Source organism: Saccostrea cucullata, unplaced genomic scaffold (assembly GCF_032062105.1).
Source record: "Saccostrea cucullata isolate Sc308-1 unplaced genomic scaffold, CSIRO_AGI_Scuc_v1 ctg5308, whole genome shotgun sequence".
Classification (NCBI taxonomy): domain Eukaryota; kingdom Metazoa; phylum Mollusca; class Bivalvia; order Ostreida; family Ostreidae; genus Saccostrea; species Saccostrea cuccullata.
The window spans coordinates 2,703-21,451 of NW_026930477.1; the positions used below are offsets into that span (position 1 = coordinate 2,703).

At 37.2% G+C, this 18,749-nt stretch overlaps 1 protein-coding gene across 1 annotated transcript in view; it reads left to right on the forward strand.

Annotated features, from left to right (window-relative positions):
- Positions 1-331: 331 nt before the first annotated feature.
- LOC134228718 (receptor-type tyrosine-protein phosphatase kappa-like) overlaps positions 332-18,749 on the forward strand; it is a gene marked incomplete at its 3' end in the record, with an annotated part of 36,810 nt that continues 18,392 nt past the window's right edge. The window contains exons 1-6 of the mRNA XM_062710404.1: positions 332-464; positions 13,245-13,382; positions 13,838-14,119; positions 14,427-14,558; positions 15,483-15,617; positions 18,122-18,256. Coding sequence (XP_062566388.1) covers positions 401-464; positions 13,245-13,382; positions 13,838-14,119; positions 14,427-14,558; positions 15,483-15,617; positions 18,122-18,256 — 886 coding nt within the window. The remainder of the gene's footprint in view (positions 465-13,244; positions 13,383-13,837; positions 14,120-14,426; positions 14,559-15,482; positions 15,618-18,121; positions 18,257-18,749) is intronic.

Consider the following 18,749-nt stretch of genomic DNA (forward strand, 5'->3'; position numbering starts at 1 on the left):
TCATTTTTATAATGAATATATTCTTATCAATAAAAAAGATCGATGGATCTAAGAATGAATTATCTAAGAGAATCTTAGTGTCTAGTTTTTTTTTTTTGAGCGAACAAATCTCATGATAAATGTTAAATACAAACTTCATGAATGTTGTGATGTACTAAACATGCAAAAAAGGAAAGCGTTTCTTTCTTCCTTTTAATGTTCTGTTTACCTCTTGAACTTATTATGATATTTTACTTCTCTTGTTATCTAATTAAATAAGTGAGTCATTTTTGTACTTCAAAGAAATGAGCAATCTTTAGAGAAAAAAATAGAGTTTTTCTTGGAACAACTTATCTAAATTTGATAGATGGCGCAATTGTACTTCCTGTAAATTGAGACTAAGAATGGCTTTTGTATAATAATGAATAAGAAGTGGTATATCAATATCTTAATAATTTTTGCCCATATATCCTTCTTATCTTCTGGTAAGTAACAAATTTGATAGTTTATTTAATCTGAATATCGGATGGGTCGGTTTGCCAAGGAACTGACACCAGACGAAAGTTCTCCGAGATCGAGATTGTGAACCGATGGTTTTCCTTCGTACGAATAATTTAAGTGTGTATGGGAACAAACCTTCACCGCAGTTAGAATACTTCCCATACACTTTCAGTGAGCAAATCGGAGCATACCCGCTCCGAAATGATTTTAAAGAATTCGAAATGGGTTAAGCTGAAAATACTACAAAATTCATAAAAACAAATCTTTCTGAGGTTGTTTACACATGGTTTATGCCTTTTCTCCCAAAAAATAATACATAATATGGGGCACATAATATGTGTTACGGTGTGACAGTTGGGGCGAACGCAATTAGTTGCAACTTCAAAAATATACTTGAAACGTTGATCCGCCACTTCAAATGTCAAATCGCACAAGACATCTAGACTGTGACATCACACGAGAGCTCGTCAGGGTTTATGGAAACAGCAGAGTGTCTAGTTAAAACTATAGACCTAAGGCAACAGGGTTCGACATTAACGTTAGTCCGTAAGTCTAAGACTAATAATTTTTCATTCGGACTAATAAAAGTTGTGGTTAATTAGTCCTAATGGACTAAAAAAGTTTTTTGGGAGAAAAAAAATTACCGATGTTCTCGACAACTTTCACTGGAAAACCCCATATGTATTTTTAAATTAGCTTTCTAACTTCTTGGCGGAAAGTTATTTAATTCTGAGTCAATTTGGCGTGTAATTTTAGGACTCATTTGTATGAAATTAAACATTTTAGCGATCATGATTTAGTATCACATATGATAAAGAAAGATGTTCGACATTTGGATGATGTAATGATCGTAGTTCCTGATCGTGCAATTTCAACGAATCATGGTGTAAAATATTTCATGTAAATGCTTTGTTTATTTTATAAAAGTATAAAAAGTACATTGCAATGTTAATTTTATTTATTTATATTTTTGACGGACTCATAAAATTGTCCGCAGACTGATAAAAGTAAAGAACCACTAGTCCCGCTGGACCAACGCCTAAAAATGTTAGTGTCAAACCCTGGGCAATTTTTGTCGAAAGACCTATGTACAGATTTCATTCAGAATTTCCTCTGTTCTCACACTTTAGTCTATTGAGCTCGCTATAAAGATGAAAATTTAACATTTTCCCCAGGGTTTTCGTTTATCCCTTGAAATTTACATGCCATGTTTAGAATTTTCAGGATTGTCTGTTGCTAATGCAATGAGTTAGAGTTTTCAGCCATTTTTAGCTCACCTCAACGAAGTTGGGGGGAGGTTATGTGATACCCTCGGTGTTCTCGGCGTCGGTGTCGGCGTCCCAGGTTAAAGGTTAAGTTTTTTGGAGCAGTTTTCTTTTTAATTACTTCTGTGTCCTATACTGATTAGACATGCATGGAAAATGGTTTCAGTGTGTTTTATTGTACCAGACAGAGTTTCAGATGCTGCAATTTCAGCAAAGGAATTACCAGGTTAATGTTTTTGGAGCAGGTTAACATTTTTGGTGCAGTTTTTGGTGTGGGTTTCATTTCCAAGTAACTATCAGCCCTATGTTGACCAAACTTGCATGGATGATACATCTAAGGATGCATACCACCGGGCTTTGCTTCGGATGCTGAATCTGACCTACATTTTCCGGTTGAGTGAACAGGTTAAAGTTTTTGGTGTAGGTTTCATTTCCAAGTAACTATAAGCCCTATGTTGACCAAACTTGCATGGATGATACATCTAAGGATGCATACTACCGGGCTTGTCTTCGGATGCTCAATCTGACCTACATTTTCCGGTTGAGTGAACAGGTTAAAGTTTTTGTGTAGGTTTCATTTCCAAGGTTAAAGTTTTTGGTGCAGGTTTCATTTCCAAGTAACTATAAGTTGACCAAACTTGCATGGATGATACATCTAAGGATGCATACTACCGGGCTTGCTTCGGATGCTGAATCTGACCTACATTTTCCGGTCGAGTGAACAGGTTAAAGTTTTTGGTGCAAGTTTCATTTCCAAGTAACTATAAGCCCATGTTTGACCAAACTTGCATGGATGATACATCTAAGGATGCATACTATCAGGTCTTGCTTCGGATGCTGAATCTGACCTACATTTTCCGGTTGAGTGAACAGGTTAAAGTTTTTGGTGCAGGTTTCATTTCCAAGTAACTATAAGCCCTATGCTTCGACGAAACTTGCATGGATGATACATCTAAGGATGCATATGACCGGGCTTGCTTCGGATGCTGAATCTGACCTACATTTTCCGGTTGAGTGAACAGGTTAAATTTTTTGGTGTAGGTTTCATTTCCAAGTAACTTATAAGCCCTATGTTGACCAAACTTGCATGGGATGATACATCTAAGGATGCACATGACCGGGCTTGCTTCGGATGCTGAATCTGACCTACATTTTCCAGTTGAGTGATTAGGTTAAAGTTTTTGGTGCAGGTTTCATTTAAAAGTAAATATAAGCCCTATGTTGACCAAACTTGCATGGATGATGCATCTAAGGATGCATACTACCGGGCTTGCTTCGGATGCTGCATCTGACCTACATTTTCCGGTTGAGTGACAGGTTAAAGTTTTTGGTGCAAGTTTCATTTCCAAGTAACTATAAGCCCTATGTTGACCAAACTTGCATTGAGTGATTAGGTTAAATCTGTTTTTGGTGCAGGTTTCATTTCCAAGTAACTATAAGCCCTATGTTGACCAAACTTGCATGGATGATACATCTAAGGATGCATATGACACCGGGCTTGCTTCGGATGCTGAATCTGACCTACATTTTCCGGTTGAGTGAACAGGTTAAAGTTTTTGGTGCAGGTTTCATTTCCAAGTAACTATAAGCCCTATGTTGACCAAACTTGCATGGATGATACATCTAAGGATGCATACTACCGGGCTTGCTTCGGATGCTGAATCTGACCTACATTTTCCGGTTGAGTGATTAGGTTAAAGTTTTTGGTGCAGGTTTCATTTCCAAGTAACTATAAGCCCTATGTTGACCAAACTTGCATGGATGATACATCTAAGGATGGAAGTAACCGGGCTTGCTTCGGATGCACACGGTTGAGTGAACAGGTTAAAGTTTTTGGTGCAGGTTTCATTTGCTTCGGATGCGAAGGATGCACACTACCATCTGACCTACATTTTCCGGTTGAGTGAATAGTTAAAAGTTTTTGGTGCAGGTTTCATTTCCAAGGAACTATGAGTTCTTTAATGACCAGTCTTGCATAGATGATACATCTAAGGATGCATACTTCCAGGCTTGCTTTGGATGCTGAATCTGACCTACTTTTTGTGGATGAGTGAAAATGTTAGTTTTGATGCATGTTTCATTTCCAATAAACTATGAGCTCTTATAATGAGCAAACTTGCATGGATGATACATCTAACAGTCAGGGGCATCATGGAATGAAGTTATTTTTTAAAATAACTTGTACAGGTTACTTCACTTATTTATGACTATACAAAGAAGTAACTCATTTGAGTTAACTCTTAAAAAGTAGAATGTCTATCACTTTTGTCAAGAAACATCAATATGTTGAGTTCTCTGCTGATTAAAGATGATGTAAGGCTGAGAAAGTTGTAAATATATGTACTTCTTTTAATAAAACTCAACAAACTTAATATCTCCTAAGCAGATACAATGATATGTATAAAATATCATGATTTTTTTAAAAGGAAAAATGATTCCATTTCATAAACATTTCAGGGGTCAATTACACCTCTTCCGCCAATTTTGCCAACACTGAGACTAATTTTCTAATAATCTTTGGACATTGCTCACCAATCTCTCAGTCTTGCATTTTTTGTGCAAAGCTGTATATTTTTGTGCAAGAGCTCTAAAATGAGGTGGGTTAAGGATGAAATAACAGAAATAAGTTATGATTTGTGCAATTTCAATGTGCTAGATTGTAAAGATAGATTCTTTTTTCCTCTCATGAACCATCTACCAGTACTTAATAATCCAAGCACAGCATGACTAAAGCCTTTCAGATGCCAGTAGCTTCACAATAATGAGTAGTAAAGTATCAATAACTGGAATAAGTTACTGAAGAAAAGCATAATCAGGGAAAGATAACCCAAAATGTTGACATTTCATAACTTAAACAAATCATTTAAAAAATAACTTGTTTCCATGATGCCCTTGACTGTCTAAGGATGCACACTAATGGACTTGCTTCGGATGCTGTATTGGACATACATTTTTCAGATAATAGACAAGGTAAAAGTTATGGTTGCAGGTCTATTACCAAAAACAATAAGGCTTATATAACATTGTATAAAACAAACTTGCACAAATGCTGCATCAAGAGATGAAAACTCTCAAATTTGCTTCAGATGCTGGATTTTCATTACATTTTCACGAAGAAGAATAGTTTAAATTTTTTATGTAGGTCTATTTCAAAGTATCAGATCAAAATTGCTTTTAAAAATATTTTCATTCTTGGAATGTATACTTTTTGTTGGTTAATTGTGTGACTTTGCCTTACTTAAAGACAACATTCGTTGAGGTGAGCTCTGTAATCTCTGATTACCTATGTTTTTCCCTTGCTAAATTTCCAAAACATCAAATGAATTCTATCGTTATTCTATCAGTAGGACAATATCATTTTAATGATAGAATGTTCCATCAGGTATCCCCAAGCTCTAAAGTACCATCACCTTATGCATGTTAAGCTGAGAAAAGCTATCTGAAATATTGTAAATGTTTTTCCATCGCTACACTTACAAATGACCAAACCTCATTCAAACATATTTTTAACACCAATTTATAGCAATTAGCATGATTAGCCAAAAAAAAAAAAAACCAAAGTTATCTTGCTTAAATCATACCAAGGCGGGCATTCAAAAAGATATGAAATAGACAGCACTTGATACAATCATGATCATGATGATTACTGCTTAGTACTTTACTGTACTTATACTTGGTCATTATATGTAGGAGAATTTTTTTATGAATCTTAGTTATTATACCCGCACTTTCTCTAAGAAAGTTCGGGTATATTGTTGTTACTCATGTCCGTCCGTCCGTCCGTCCGTCCGTCCGTCCGTCCGTCTGTCACACTTTCTTCCTTGAACTCCTCTTACATTTTACACAGTAGCCTAATCATCTTTTGGGAGATGGTTGGTGGTGTCATGTAGATGTGCAGTAAGGTTTCGAAATTTTGATTTTGCCCTGGGGGGTCAAATGGGGGTCGAAAAATGATGTTTTTTATGCAAAAAGCCCCGTCTTCCCTGAACTCCTCTTACATTTTACACAGTAGCCTAATCATCTTTTGGGAGATGGTTGGTGGTGTCATGTAGATGTGCAGTAAGGTTTCGGAATTTTGATTTTGCCCCGGGGGGTCAAATGGGGGTCGAAAAATGACGTTTTTTATGCAAAAAGCCCCGTCTTCCCTGAACTCCTCTTACATTTTACACAGTAGCCTAATCATCTTTTGGGAGATGGTTGGTGGTGTCATGTAGATGTGCAGTAAGGTTTCGGAATGTTGATTTTGCCCCGGGGAGTCAATGGGGGTCGAAAAATGATGTTTTTTATGCAAAAAGCACCGTCTTCCCTGAACTCCTCTTACATTTTACACAGTAGCCTAATCATCGTTTGGGAGATGGTTGGTGGTGTCCTGTAGATGTGCAGTAAGGTTTTGGAATTTTGATTTTGCCCCAGGGGGTCAAATGGGGGTCGAAAAATGATGTTTTTTATGCAAAAAGCCCTGTCTTCCCTGAACTCCTCTTACATTTTACACAGTAGCCTAATCATCTTTTGGGAGATGGTTGGTGGTGTCATGTAGATGTGCAGTAAGGTTTCAGAATTTTGATTTTGCCCCGGGGAGTCAAATGGGGGTCGAAAAATGATGTTTTTTATGCAAAAAGCCCCGTCTTCCCTGAACTCCTCTTACATTTTACAAAGTAGCCTAATCATCTTTTGGGAGATGGTTGGTGGTGTCATGTAGATGTGCAGTAAGGTTTTAGAATGTTGATTTTGCCCCGGGGGGAGTACAGTGGACCCTCATTTATCCGGACGCTTTGGTTCCCAGTCCATTTGTCCGGATATGTGAAGCATCCGGATATCTGAATCACCAGTTAAACAAGACAAAATAGCATTTAAAAATTTCGTTCCAATGAAAAATCGTCCGGATACTGATGCATCTGGATATCTGGCGTCCGGATATCTGAAGGTCCACTGTAATGGTGTCGAAAAATGATATTTTAAAAAGTGAGGTCAAGGTCAAAGGAAAATTCAAGGTCAAAATATGTTGACGTATTAATAGCTCTTAGCAGTTTGTATCAGCATATGACGTTTGATAAATATATCTTGAATTGTTTATTCAAAACTGGTCTAGAAATTAATTTTAGAAAAGTAAGGTCAAGGTCACAGGAAAGGTCAAGGTAAAAAAGTGTGAAGCATCGTAAAGCTTACATCAGTATGTATCATCATGTGAAGTTTCATTACACAACTTGAATGGTTTCTTTGAAATAAAGCTAAACACTAATTTAAAGAAAAGTTATGTGAAGGTCAAAGGAAAAGTCAAAGTCAAAAAATATTGCTGCAGTTGGATATTTACTTCAGTATGCATCAACATATGAACTTTGATAAAAATATCTAGAAAGTTTCTTTGAGCCCGATGGAAAGACAGATGGAAGGGTGGAGGACGGACATGACAAAAACTATACATGTATTCCTAATCATGGTGTGGCATAAAAAACTTGAATCTACATTATATGAGCATGTTTCCATCTATCAAGATTATACAAGCAAATTCAAAGAATTGTGGTCCTCTGCTTTCTGTGTTTTAGTGAATGAGATACCATAATTTATGGCAGATTGTGTGTCAAATATGCACCCCTATCATATATCAATTTTTGAAAATTGGGTCAAAGGGGAAAAATCATAGCATGCTCTGAAACATTTTGTTGCAGGTAATGTACATGTCAAATATGAAAGTCCTATCTCTTTTGAATCAAAAGTTGTATATACAATATAATATTTTTGAAAAGTAGGTTAAACTTCTAGGTCAAGGTCATAGAGTCAAAAGTCATGATATATTTAGAAAAGTCTTTTCACATGTAATAAACATGTATAATTTGAATGCCCTTTCTTTTCTCTTTCAAAATGATCAATTTAAAATGTTATTTTTTGGAAAGTAGGTAAAACTTTAAGGTCAAGGTCTCACTTGGGTTAAAAAATCATAGTATATTTAGAAAGTTTTGTGGTAATGTGCATGTGAAATATGAAAGCACTATCTCTTATCATTCAAAAGTTATGACCAAGGTTAAATTTATTGTGACAGATGCACATACTAGCTGTCAATAAGATGGACAGACTGACAGACAAATGAGATTTAATGTCCCCTCCCTTTCCCCAAAATGGGGGACAATAATGCCCTTACTGTTCTTGAGAAGAAGATTTATGATGGAAAAAATCCCCTGCATATTTCTTAACGCAAATTAATATTGTGTTCTTATGTCATTTTGTTTGTTGTTAAACATCCCTCTCAGGAATTTTTCACTCATATGGAGACACCACCATTTGAAAAATAATGAGGACAAGTTAGATTTGAGGTCAACATTCATTTTAGGAGTTTTCAACCATTAAGACGTAAAGAAATATTAACCCGATCCTTCCCCTCACCCCTTCCCAGACCCCTGTTTGTTCATGTATGCAAAAAAAAAAAATGTTTATACAAATAGTTTAATGTGGTCCATCTCTGAATGATTCTCATTCCTAATTCTAGGAAGATATGTTGACACAAATTCATGAATAAAATGTCAAGTAATCTTATCATTGATGCGCTTTTATTTAATTTACTGCAGTCATATTGTGAACATTTCCAGCTCATTAGGAGAGTGGGGATGACCTCTAGGGGTTCATAACCTTTATACCATTAAATTTACATAACATAATAACACAATATTATGTATAGTCAAATGGATAAAGTTTCCTACTATTTAGGAGTCACATGATCATTTGTCATTACAGGGACAGGGAAATGGATTGGGAGATCGCCCCCTCAACACCCCCCCCCTCCCTTTCCCCCGGAATTTGCAGGACTATAATATGTACTGGAGGAAATAAAAAATGACTTTGGATGCCGTAAGTGTCCCTCCACCCAAGAAAACAGACCAAACCATAATTTCTTTTTATTTCTTGCTTCTCAGGAAATTCTGGTCTGGAACCCCCCCCCCTACCCCTCCCCCCCCCCCCCCCCCCCCGTCCCTCCAAGAAAAAAAAATTCTGGATCTTGTAACTGAATGTAACGTTGATAACGGGGGATAACTCTTCAGAATGTGAAATTCGTCTATTGTAGCATCGGATGACCTTTGATCCTTTAAACTTTAACCTAACCGTTTGCATTTCAGACTATTTTACCCAAATCTATACCAAAACTTGTACTTACCGATTGTTATTATTTAGGCCCTGTCATCTTCATGAAATATAATCCAGTTAAAACACAAAATGAAATAATTCCTACCGACATATATGCAAATATGCACACTAGTATCCTACTGCACGTGCAGTGAAATCTAAAATGATAATGCCAATGGTAAAACTAGTACTTAAGTTGGGTACGTGACGCAAGCCCAATGTGATGCAGGTGTTCAGATACATGTATAGTGCAAGAACAAATTGAAAATTATCATTTACAAAAGATGTTTTATTTTAGCTTTGCAATCTAGGCCTATTTGCAAAAACAGACAAATAAGGTGTGTTTGTGTGTGTGTGTTGATGGGAGACGGGTGGGGGTTGACTATTAAATTGATTGTGTATATGGCAGCTTTCAAGAAGTTTCTGCCTAATCAAATATAAATAAACTTTGCACATATTGAAAAAATCATCAAAAACGCTTTATACTAATTTGAATAATATTATTTGTTGTTAATCTATATGAGAAAATAGATTTAAAAAGTTCCAATTATGTGCCAAAAATCCCCCCCCCCCCCTTTTATCAAACCTAATTTACATCATTAATTTAATTCTGTAGTTTAATTTCCGACTGGTAATGAATTAAGAATATGAAATACCTATAAAATGGAGGCCCATGGGTCACATGGTCACTAGCTGCAGGTCTGTAGCGTTATGGTTTTATATATTAGTCTTTGACTGCAGATCCTGTAATGCAAAAAAGGTGCAATTTACGGCGCAATATTTTTTGCGCACTTCTGGGGAGAATTTCTCCACTTTCCAGCATCGGTCAATTTACTACCTTTCACTCCCTAATTCTAGGCACATTATTTAATCAATCTGTGTATTTTATACATCTCCCAACACTTTATAGTCGTCTCTACTCGAGATAAACTCGCTTGATTAAAATTATTTGTTAGATTGCTGAAAATTCACATCAAGCGAGTTTATTGCCTGTAGAGATTACTATAAATGACTGGGAGGTGGACAAAATATACATATTGGCCAGAGAATGTGTCTAAAATTAGGGAGTGAAAGGTAGTTGATTGCCTAATGCTAGAAAGTGGAGAAATTCTGCCCAAAAGTGCTCAAAAAATATTGCGCGTAAATTGCACCTTTTTTGCATATGGGGATCTGTAGCGTTATGATCAAAGACAAATATATAAAACCAGATCTGCAGCTACATGGTCACCTGAGCATATTATGCTAAATTTGATGAATACATGTATTATGTAAATTATTGAATTATATTGACTTTTCATTTGCGGATCCAGAGGGGGGGGGGTCCGGGGGTTGGAACCCCCCCTTTATTTTTTGCCAAGTGGAGAGAGAGAGAGGATAAAAAGTTTTCTTAGATTATATATTTATAAGTCTTATTTATTGAATAGATAGATTCTCACACATTTAGTTTCCTCCAATCACCTTCTCTATTATATTTTTTATGAGAGAATGGTTGCATTTGATATTAGATTCCCGCGATCTTTGGCTGTGTTTGCTAAATATGTACCGTTTTTATCATATCTTGATCAATTGAACGAACTAACATGTAACTCTTTGTTTTAAAGCCCACCCGCACCCCACCCCAAAAAGGTTTTTCAAATTCTTAAAGAAAATTCTTTATAATCTTCAACAGTGAAACGAATCCATTCAATTTTAAGGCTTCCGTAATTTTTGATTTTTTTTTTTTGCTTTGTTTTTATTTTGTTCGGAATGGGGGTACGCGTTTTTTTTGAAAGACATAAAACATAGATAGTATTTACCACAACCTTAGATCTTTCCATACAAGTCTGTGAATCTTTGCTTGAGAGTATGTATTGGGGGGGTTAGAGGGGCATAACCCTGGAACCCCCCCTTTCAAAAATTGCTGGATCCGCCCCTGCTTTTTCCTTGGTAAAGCCCAATATGAAGAAGTGTGCATTTAGAGGCAAACACCTTAGTGCGGGTATTACTGTCTCATGACAGCATCTAGTTGCTTATAATATTGTAATTTTGACTCAGATGACACAAAGGTGTAGCTTAAAATAATCTTTCCAGTAAGCATTTTTAGCTCTTCTGAGCCAAAGGCTCAAAGAGCTAATGCTATGGCCATTTGTGCGGTGTGCGTTAACTTTTTAGAATATGGGCCATAACTCAAGAACCCCTTGGCCAATCAGTGTCAAATTTGTCACAGGGTATCCTTGCCCCAAGGGCTACCATTAATACTAAAATAAGGGTTGGGACCCTAAAACAAGGGGAGATAATCAGGAAAACAAAACCAAAAGTACTGGTTGCTAAAAAATCTTCTTCTCCAGAACCACCAGGCAGATTTTCACCAAACTTACATACAAGGATCAGGATATGTTGAAGATAAAAAATTGTTCAAGGCATGACCCTGGGGCAAAGGGCGTGGTCTCAAGGTCACTTCAAAGTTGACCTAAATTTACAATTAATAAAAATGTTTATATTTTGCTTACTATAAGGACTAGGATCATCAAATCTTGCAAGTTGATGCATCTTAGGACTTCACATCATGTTAATTCAAAAGTAGGTCACGGTGACCTACTTTTTTAATTTTGCGGGCATTTGTTTTCAAATTGATTTGAAGGCATATTTTGGACACTTTAAGGCCTATGATCATCAAACTTTGTCAGTTGATGCATCTTGGGTCCTTGAACAACGTCAACTTAAAAGTAGGTCACTGTGACCTACTTTTTGAACTTTATAACTTATCCTTTTTAAAACATTTAATCCCATTATTTCAGACACTGAGAGGGTTAGAATCATCAAATCTTGTAAGTTGCTGCATCTTGGGATCTTAAAACATTTTTATGAGAAAATAGGTCACTGTGCCTACTTTTAGAAATTTGCAGGCATTTGTTTTCAAATTGTTTAAAAGGCATATTTTGATTACCTTCAGACCTATGATCATCAAACTTAGTCAGCAGATGCATCTTGGGACTTTGAAAAATGTCGACCAAAATGTAGGTCACGGTGACCTACTTACGACATTTTATGGCTATATTTAAGTATCTTTGGTATTTATTGGCTTAAAATCATCAAACTTTGTGAGTTGATGCATCTTGGGTTTTCGGAGAGTGACGACCAAAAAGTAGGTCATGGTGACCTACTTTTGACATTTTATGGCTATATTTAAGTATCTCCGGTACTTATTTGCTTAGAATCATCAAACTTTGTTAGTTGATGCCTCTTGGGTTTTCGGAGAATGTCGACCAAAAAGTAGGTCACGGTGACCTACTTTTGACATTTTATGGCTATATTTATGTATCTCTAGTGCTTATTGGTTTAGAATCATCAAACTTTGTTAGTTGATGCCTCTTGGGTTTTCAGAGAATGTCGACCAAAAAGTAGGTTACGGTGACCTACGTTTGAATATCTCAGGTATTTATTGGCTTAGAATTATCAAACTTGGTCAGCAGATGCATCTTGGGACTCTGAAAATTGTCAACCAAAATGTAGGTCATGATGACCTACTTTTGACATTTTATGGCTATATTTCAGTATCTCCGGTACTTATTGGCTTAGAATCATCAAACTTTCTCAGTTGATGCATCTTGGGTTTTCGGAGAATGTTGAAAAAAAAAGTAGGTCACGGTGACCTACTTTTGACATTTTATGGCTTTATTCAAATATCTCTAGTATTTATCAGTTTAGAATCATCAAACTTTGTTAGTTGATGCCTCTTGGGTTTTCAGAGAATGTCGACCAAAAAGTAGGTCACGGTGACCTACTTTTGAATATCTCAGGTATTTATTGGCTTAGAATTATCAAACTTAGTCAGCAGATGCATCTTGGGACTCTGAAAAATGTCAACTAAAATGTAGGTCACGATGACCTACGTTAGACATTTTATGGCTAATATATTTAAGTATCTTAGGTATTTATCGGCTTAGAATAATGAAACTTTGTCAGTTGATGCATTTTGGGTTTTCCAACAATGTAGACCAAAAAGTAGGTTAAGGTGACCTTCTTTTGAATATCTCAAATACTTATTGGCTTAGAATCTTCAATCTTAGTTTGTCTATTAATGCATCTTGAGTCCTCGGAAAAATTCAATCTTAAAGTAGGTCACTGTGACCTACTCATGGTTTTTTATAGCTTTATTGAAATATCTTCAGTCCTAATTGGCTAAGAATCATCAAACTTTGTCAGTTGATGCAACTTGGGTCTTAGGATACTTAGGATTAGAGGCTTCAAATTCAAGTGATAGGTTGTACAATTTATCAGAAGAGCGATTCAAGGCCCCTGGGCCTCTTGTAATTCACAAGTTAGCTATTAACATGATTAAAAACTAATTTTCCAAAGTCAGATTAACTTGTATTTTTTAAGTTAATTTTGTTTTTTATTTTTCAGTGCCTGTTTGTGAGTCTGGTACATTTGGATGGCATTGTAAGTTTCTGTGTCATTGTGCCGAGGGCAGCTGTGACCCAGTCACCGGGGCCTGTCCCTCAGGATGTAAACAGAACCGCTACGGCCCTGGATGTCAGCTCTGTAAGTAAAAGACAATAGTGATTCCAGTGAAAAAACAGTCATGAAAAAAAGTACCATCCCCACCCCTAAAAAATTAATACTCCATAAGAAATTGTTAGCATATTGAACATTCAAAATCATAGTTGCTTAGCATGTATAGGCATGCGATGTATTTTATATGATAATAAGAAAAAGAATTTCAAGATGTCATAGATATGATACACATTGGAAGTGAATACAGATATTATTTTTTTTGTTTTTACAACAGTTACAACAAATGTAAATCTGAAAGTTGCTGTTCTCATCTGCTTATGTAATTTTGCGAGTAATTAAAAAAAAAAATTGAACTTAAGTATCTTAAGCAATTCAGCAGAAAGTCAAAACATTTATTCTGAATAGGTAGGTTTTGAATTTGAGACAAAAATAAGGAAAATTGAATTATATTTTTCATTTAATACCTGATTTGGTTTTGCCAGTATCGGTTTTCCGTTACTCGTCGGAGGCTCATGGATATCAGGGGAACACAGACAGAACTGGTGATGGAGAGAAATGTGTTCCATGGAACAACACCATATTTATCAAAATGTATGGATTGAAATCATCAGATTTTCCCGATCAGGCAATCCCTGGTGCCGTTTGTCGAAATCCACTGAACTTCAAAATAAGAAGTGAGGCATTGGAAGGCAAAGGACCATGGTGCTTCACCAACTTCATGGAAAAAAATGAATATTTCGGGTCATGTAATATTCCATTAAGAGGTAAGTTTAGGCTAGGGAGTCATGTGATATTCCAATGGGAGGTTTTAATAGGCATATGACATTTTACTTAGACAATAACCATTTGATTGTCTTACATGCAATTCCATGAGATTAACCAAAGTATATTTACCATATGAAATTTTTAACCATATGATATTCTTCTTATACATACAGTGCATATAATGAAGATCATGTATAAGTCACTCAGATTGCAGAAATAGGTTATATCATTGTAATAATTGTTAAAAGCTTACTTCAGGAGCTTCAGGGAGATGTTTACTGGTATGTATGTAATGTATTGTTGTAGGTTGTGATTCTGGAAGGTTTGGTGAGATGTGTGAGTTCGAGTGTCATTGTAAGAATGAGGACTCGTGTACTCGTCTAGGGACTTGTCCATTGGGATGTCATCCTGGATGGCTCAATACAACCTGTCAAACACGTAAGTCACATCCAAACTGACTCAATACAACCTGTCAAACACGTAAGTCACTTAGACTCAATACAACCTGTCATACACGTAAGTCACTTAGACTCAATACAACCTGTCAAACACGTAAGTCACTTAGACTCAATACAACCTGTCAAACACGTAAGTCACTTAGACTCAGTACAACCTGTGAAACACGTCAGTCATAAAGTCCTTTCTGGTATTTCATGAATGCACAAAGCTGTGAAATGTGTTCCCTTATTGACACTCTGAAATTCAGACTTATCAGTGATGAATAACTTTGTTCTATGAAGATCAATTATACATGTCAGAGTATAATGTACTGTTATTCAAGAAGGATATTCAAATGTGTTCTTGTGAAATGCATGTATAAAATGTTCGTCAAGTCTATTGTGTATCATTTATAGCTCACTTCGACGAAGTCGAGATGAGTTTATGCTATACATCCGGCGTTGGTGTTGGCATCAGTGCGGCATCCCAGGTTAAAGTTTTAGAAGCAGGTCTTTTCCCAAGTAACTATAAGCCCTACCTGAACCAAACTTGCATGGATGATGCATCTAGGGATGGACACTACCAGACTTGCTTAGGATGCTGGATCTGACCTATATTTTCCAAACAAGAGACCAGGTTAAATTTTTGGGAACAGATCAATCCCAATGAACTTGAAGTCCTTGATATCTGCAGTATTAACAAAGATATGAATATTTGTTTACACTACACATGTGTAGAAATGTGTATATGCCATGTAAGGGGTTAGACACAACTTGCAAGAATATTGTTGTCAGGATAAATACTAATAATAAGAAAATATGATGTGAGATTTGCATTACTTACACTGATAACATTCGTCGAGGTGAGCTTCGTAATCTTTGAGTACCTATCTTTATCAATCATGCACATCTTGTTACACGACAGCTTGTGAGCCCGGTAACTATGGAGATGGTTGTGTGTCCAAGTGTGGAAACTGTAAATCGGGACCGTGTGATTTTGAGTCGGGGGACTGTGATGGAGAGTGTTCAGCAGGCTGGAAGGGGAAACTGTGTAAAACTGGTAAGTGGGGGAATTAATGAGGTACAGAGAAGGGGAAACTGTGTAAAACTGGTAAGTGGGGGATTTAATGAGGTACAGAGAAGGGGAAACTGTGTAAAACTGGTAAATGTGGGATTTAATGAGGTACAGAGAAGGGGAAACTGTGTAAAACTGGTAAATGTGGGATTTAATGGGGTACAGAGAAGGGGAAACTGTGTAAAACTGGTAAGTCGGGGATTTAATGGGGTACAGAGAAGGGGAAACTGTGTAAAACTGGTAAATGTGGGATTTAATGAGGTACAGAGAAGGGGAAACTGTGTAAAACTGGTAAATGTGGGATTTAATGGGGTACAGAGAAGGGGGAAACTGTGTAAAACTGGTAAGTGGGGGATTTAATGAGGTACAGAGAAGGGGAAACTGTGTAAAACTGGTAAGTGGGGGATTTAATGAGGTACAGAGAAGGGGAAACTGTGTAAAACTGGTAAGTGGGGGATTTAATGAGGTACAAAGAAGGGGAAACTGTGTAAAACTGGTAAGTGGGGGATTTAATGAGGTACAGAGAAGGGGAAACTGTGTAAAACTGGTAAGTCGGTGATTTAATCAGGTACAAAGAATGTGAAACTGTGTAAAACTGGCAAGTGGGGGATTTAATGAGGTACAGAGAAGGGGAAACTTTGTAAAACTGGTAAGTTGGGGATTTAATGAGGTACAAAGAAGGGGAAACTGTGTAAAACAGGTAAGTGGGGGATTTAATGAGGTACAGAGAGAAGGGGAAACTGTGTAAAACTGGTAAGTGGGGGATATAATGAGGTACAGAGAAGGGGAAACTGTGTAAAACTGGTAAGTGTGGGATTTAATGAGGTACAGAGAAGGGGAAACTGTGTAAAACTGGTAACTGTGGGATTTAATGCGGTACAGTGAAGGGGAAACTGTGTAAAACTGGTAAGTCGGGGATTTAATGAGGTACAGAGAAGGGGAAACTGTGTAAAACTGGTAAGTCGGGGATTTAATTAGGTACAGAGAAGGGGAAACTGTGTAAAACTGGTAAGTGTGGGATTTAATGAGGTACAGAGAAGGGGAAACTGTGTAAAACTGGTAAGTGGGGATTTAATGAGGTACAGAGAAGGGGAAACTGTGTAAAACGGGTAAGTGGGGGATTCAATGTGGTACAAGGGAGGGGAAACTGTGTAAAACTGGTAAGTGTGGGATTTAATGAGGTACAGAGAAGGGGAAACTGTGTAAAACTGGTAAGTCGGGGATTTAATGAGGTACAGAGAAGGGGAAACTGTGTAAAACTGGTAAATGTGGGATTTAATGAGGTACAGAGAAGGGGAAACTGTGTAAAACTGGTAAGTCGGGGATTTAATGAGGTACAGAGAAGGGGAAACTGTAAAACTGGTAAATGTGGGATTTAATGAGGTACAGAGAAGGGGAAACTGTGTAAAACTGGTAAGTCGGGGATTTAATGAGGTACAGAGAAGGGGAAACTATGTAAAACGGGTAAGTGGGGGATTCAATGTGGTACAAGGGAGGGGAAACTGTGTAAAACTGGTAAGTGTGGGATTTAATGAGGTACAGAGAAGGGGAAACTGTGTAAAACTGGTAAGTCGGGGATTTAATGAGGTACAGAGAAGGGGAAACTGTGTAAAACTGGTAAATGTGGGATTTAATGAGGTACAGAGAAGGGGAAACTGTGTAAAACTGGTAAGTCGGGGATTTAATGAGGTACAGAGAAGGGGAAACTGTGTAAAACTGGTAAGTGGGGGATTTAATGAGGTACAAGGGAGGGAAAACTGTGTAAAACTGGTAAGTGGGGGATTTAATGTGGTACAGGGAAGGGGAAACTGTGTAAAACTGGTAAGTGGGGGATTTAATGAGGTACAGAGAAGGGGAAACTGTGTAAAACTGGTAAGTGGGGGATTTAATGTGGTACAGAGAAGGGGAAACTGTGTAAAACTGGTAAGTGGGGGATTTAATGTGGTACAAGGAAGATGAAACTGTGTAAAACTGGTAATTGGTGGGATTTAATGAGGAACAAGGGAGGGGAAACTGTGTAAAACTGGTAAGTAGGGGATTTAATGAGGTACAAGGGAGGGAAAACTGTGTAAAACTGGTAAGTGGGGGATTTAATATGGTACAGGGAAGGGGAAACTGTGTAAAACTGGTAAGTGGGGGATTTAATGAGGTACAGGGAAGGGGAAACTGTGTAAAACTGGTAAGTGGGGGATTTAATGAGGTACAGGAAGGGGAAACTAAGTAAAACTGGTAAGTGGGGGATTTAATGAGGTACAGAGAAGGGGAAACTGTGTAAAACATGTAAGTGGGGATTTATTGAGGTTTAGGAAAGGGGAAACTGTGTAAACAGGTAAGTGGGGAATCATATGAGGTACAGGTAAGGGGAACAAATGCAGATCTAATGAGAAATTGTTTGTGGGTTTGTTGTTTATGTACAGTTTATTATGTAGGCTGTGCTGATGGAGGGTTTGTGTGAATTGTTTGTGTTTTATGTACGGTTTGTTTTGTAGGCTGTGCTGATGGAGAGTATGGGGAGAATTGTTTGGAGACCTGTGGGGCGTGTCGCCGACCTCCATGTGACCTCCGGACCGGTCAGTGTGGGGGGGGATGTCTGGACGGCTACACAGGAATTCTCTGTAAAACAGGTCAGTACTAGTATAACATTATATTTATACCCCCGCTCCGAAGGAGAGGGGGGTATACTGTTTTGCCCTTGTGTGTCTGTCCGTCTGTCTGTCCGTCCGTAACAAATTTTTTTGTCGTAGTTTTCTAAGCAACTACTGATGGTAGATGCTTGAAATTTTAACACAATCTCCCCTGAGGCATGAAATATGGTGGGATACATTTTTGTTCAAATCCGATGTCAACTTCCTGTTTGTCTGTCCGTTTCATTCGTAACAAATCTTTGTCGCAGTTATCTCATTAACTATTCATAGCAGATGCTTGAAATTTTATTACACTCTTTGTTGAGGCATGCCATACGGTGGGATAAATTTTGATATAATTAATCTGCATGTCATCTTCATATTTTTCTGTGCAGCTGCCTGTAATTGAATTTTATGTATATTAATATGATAGTGCTTATTTACATCAGGGATGGGGTAATTGAATAAAGTAATTGTACTTGGACGTAATTAA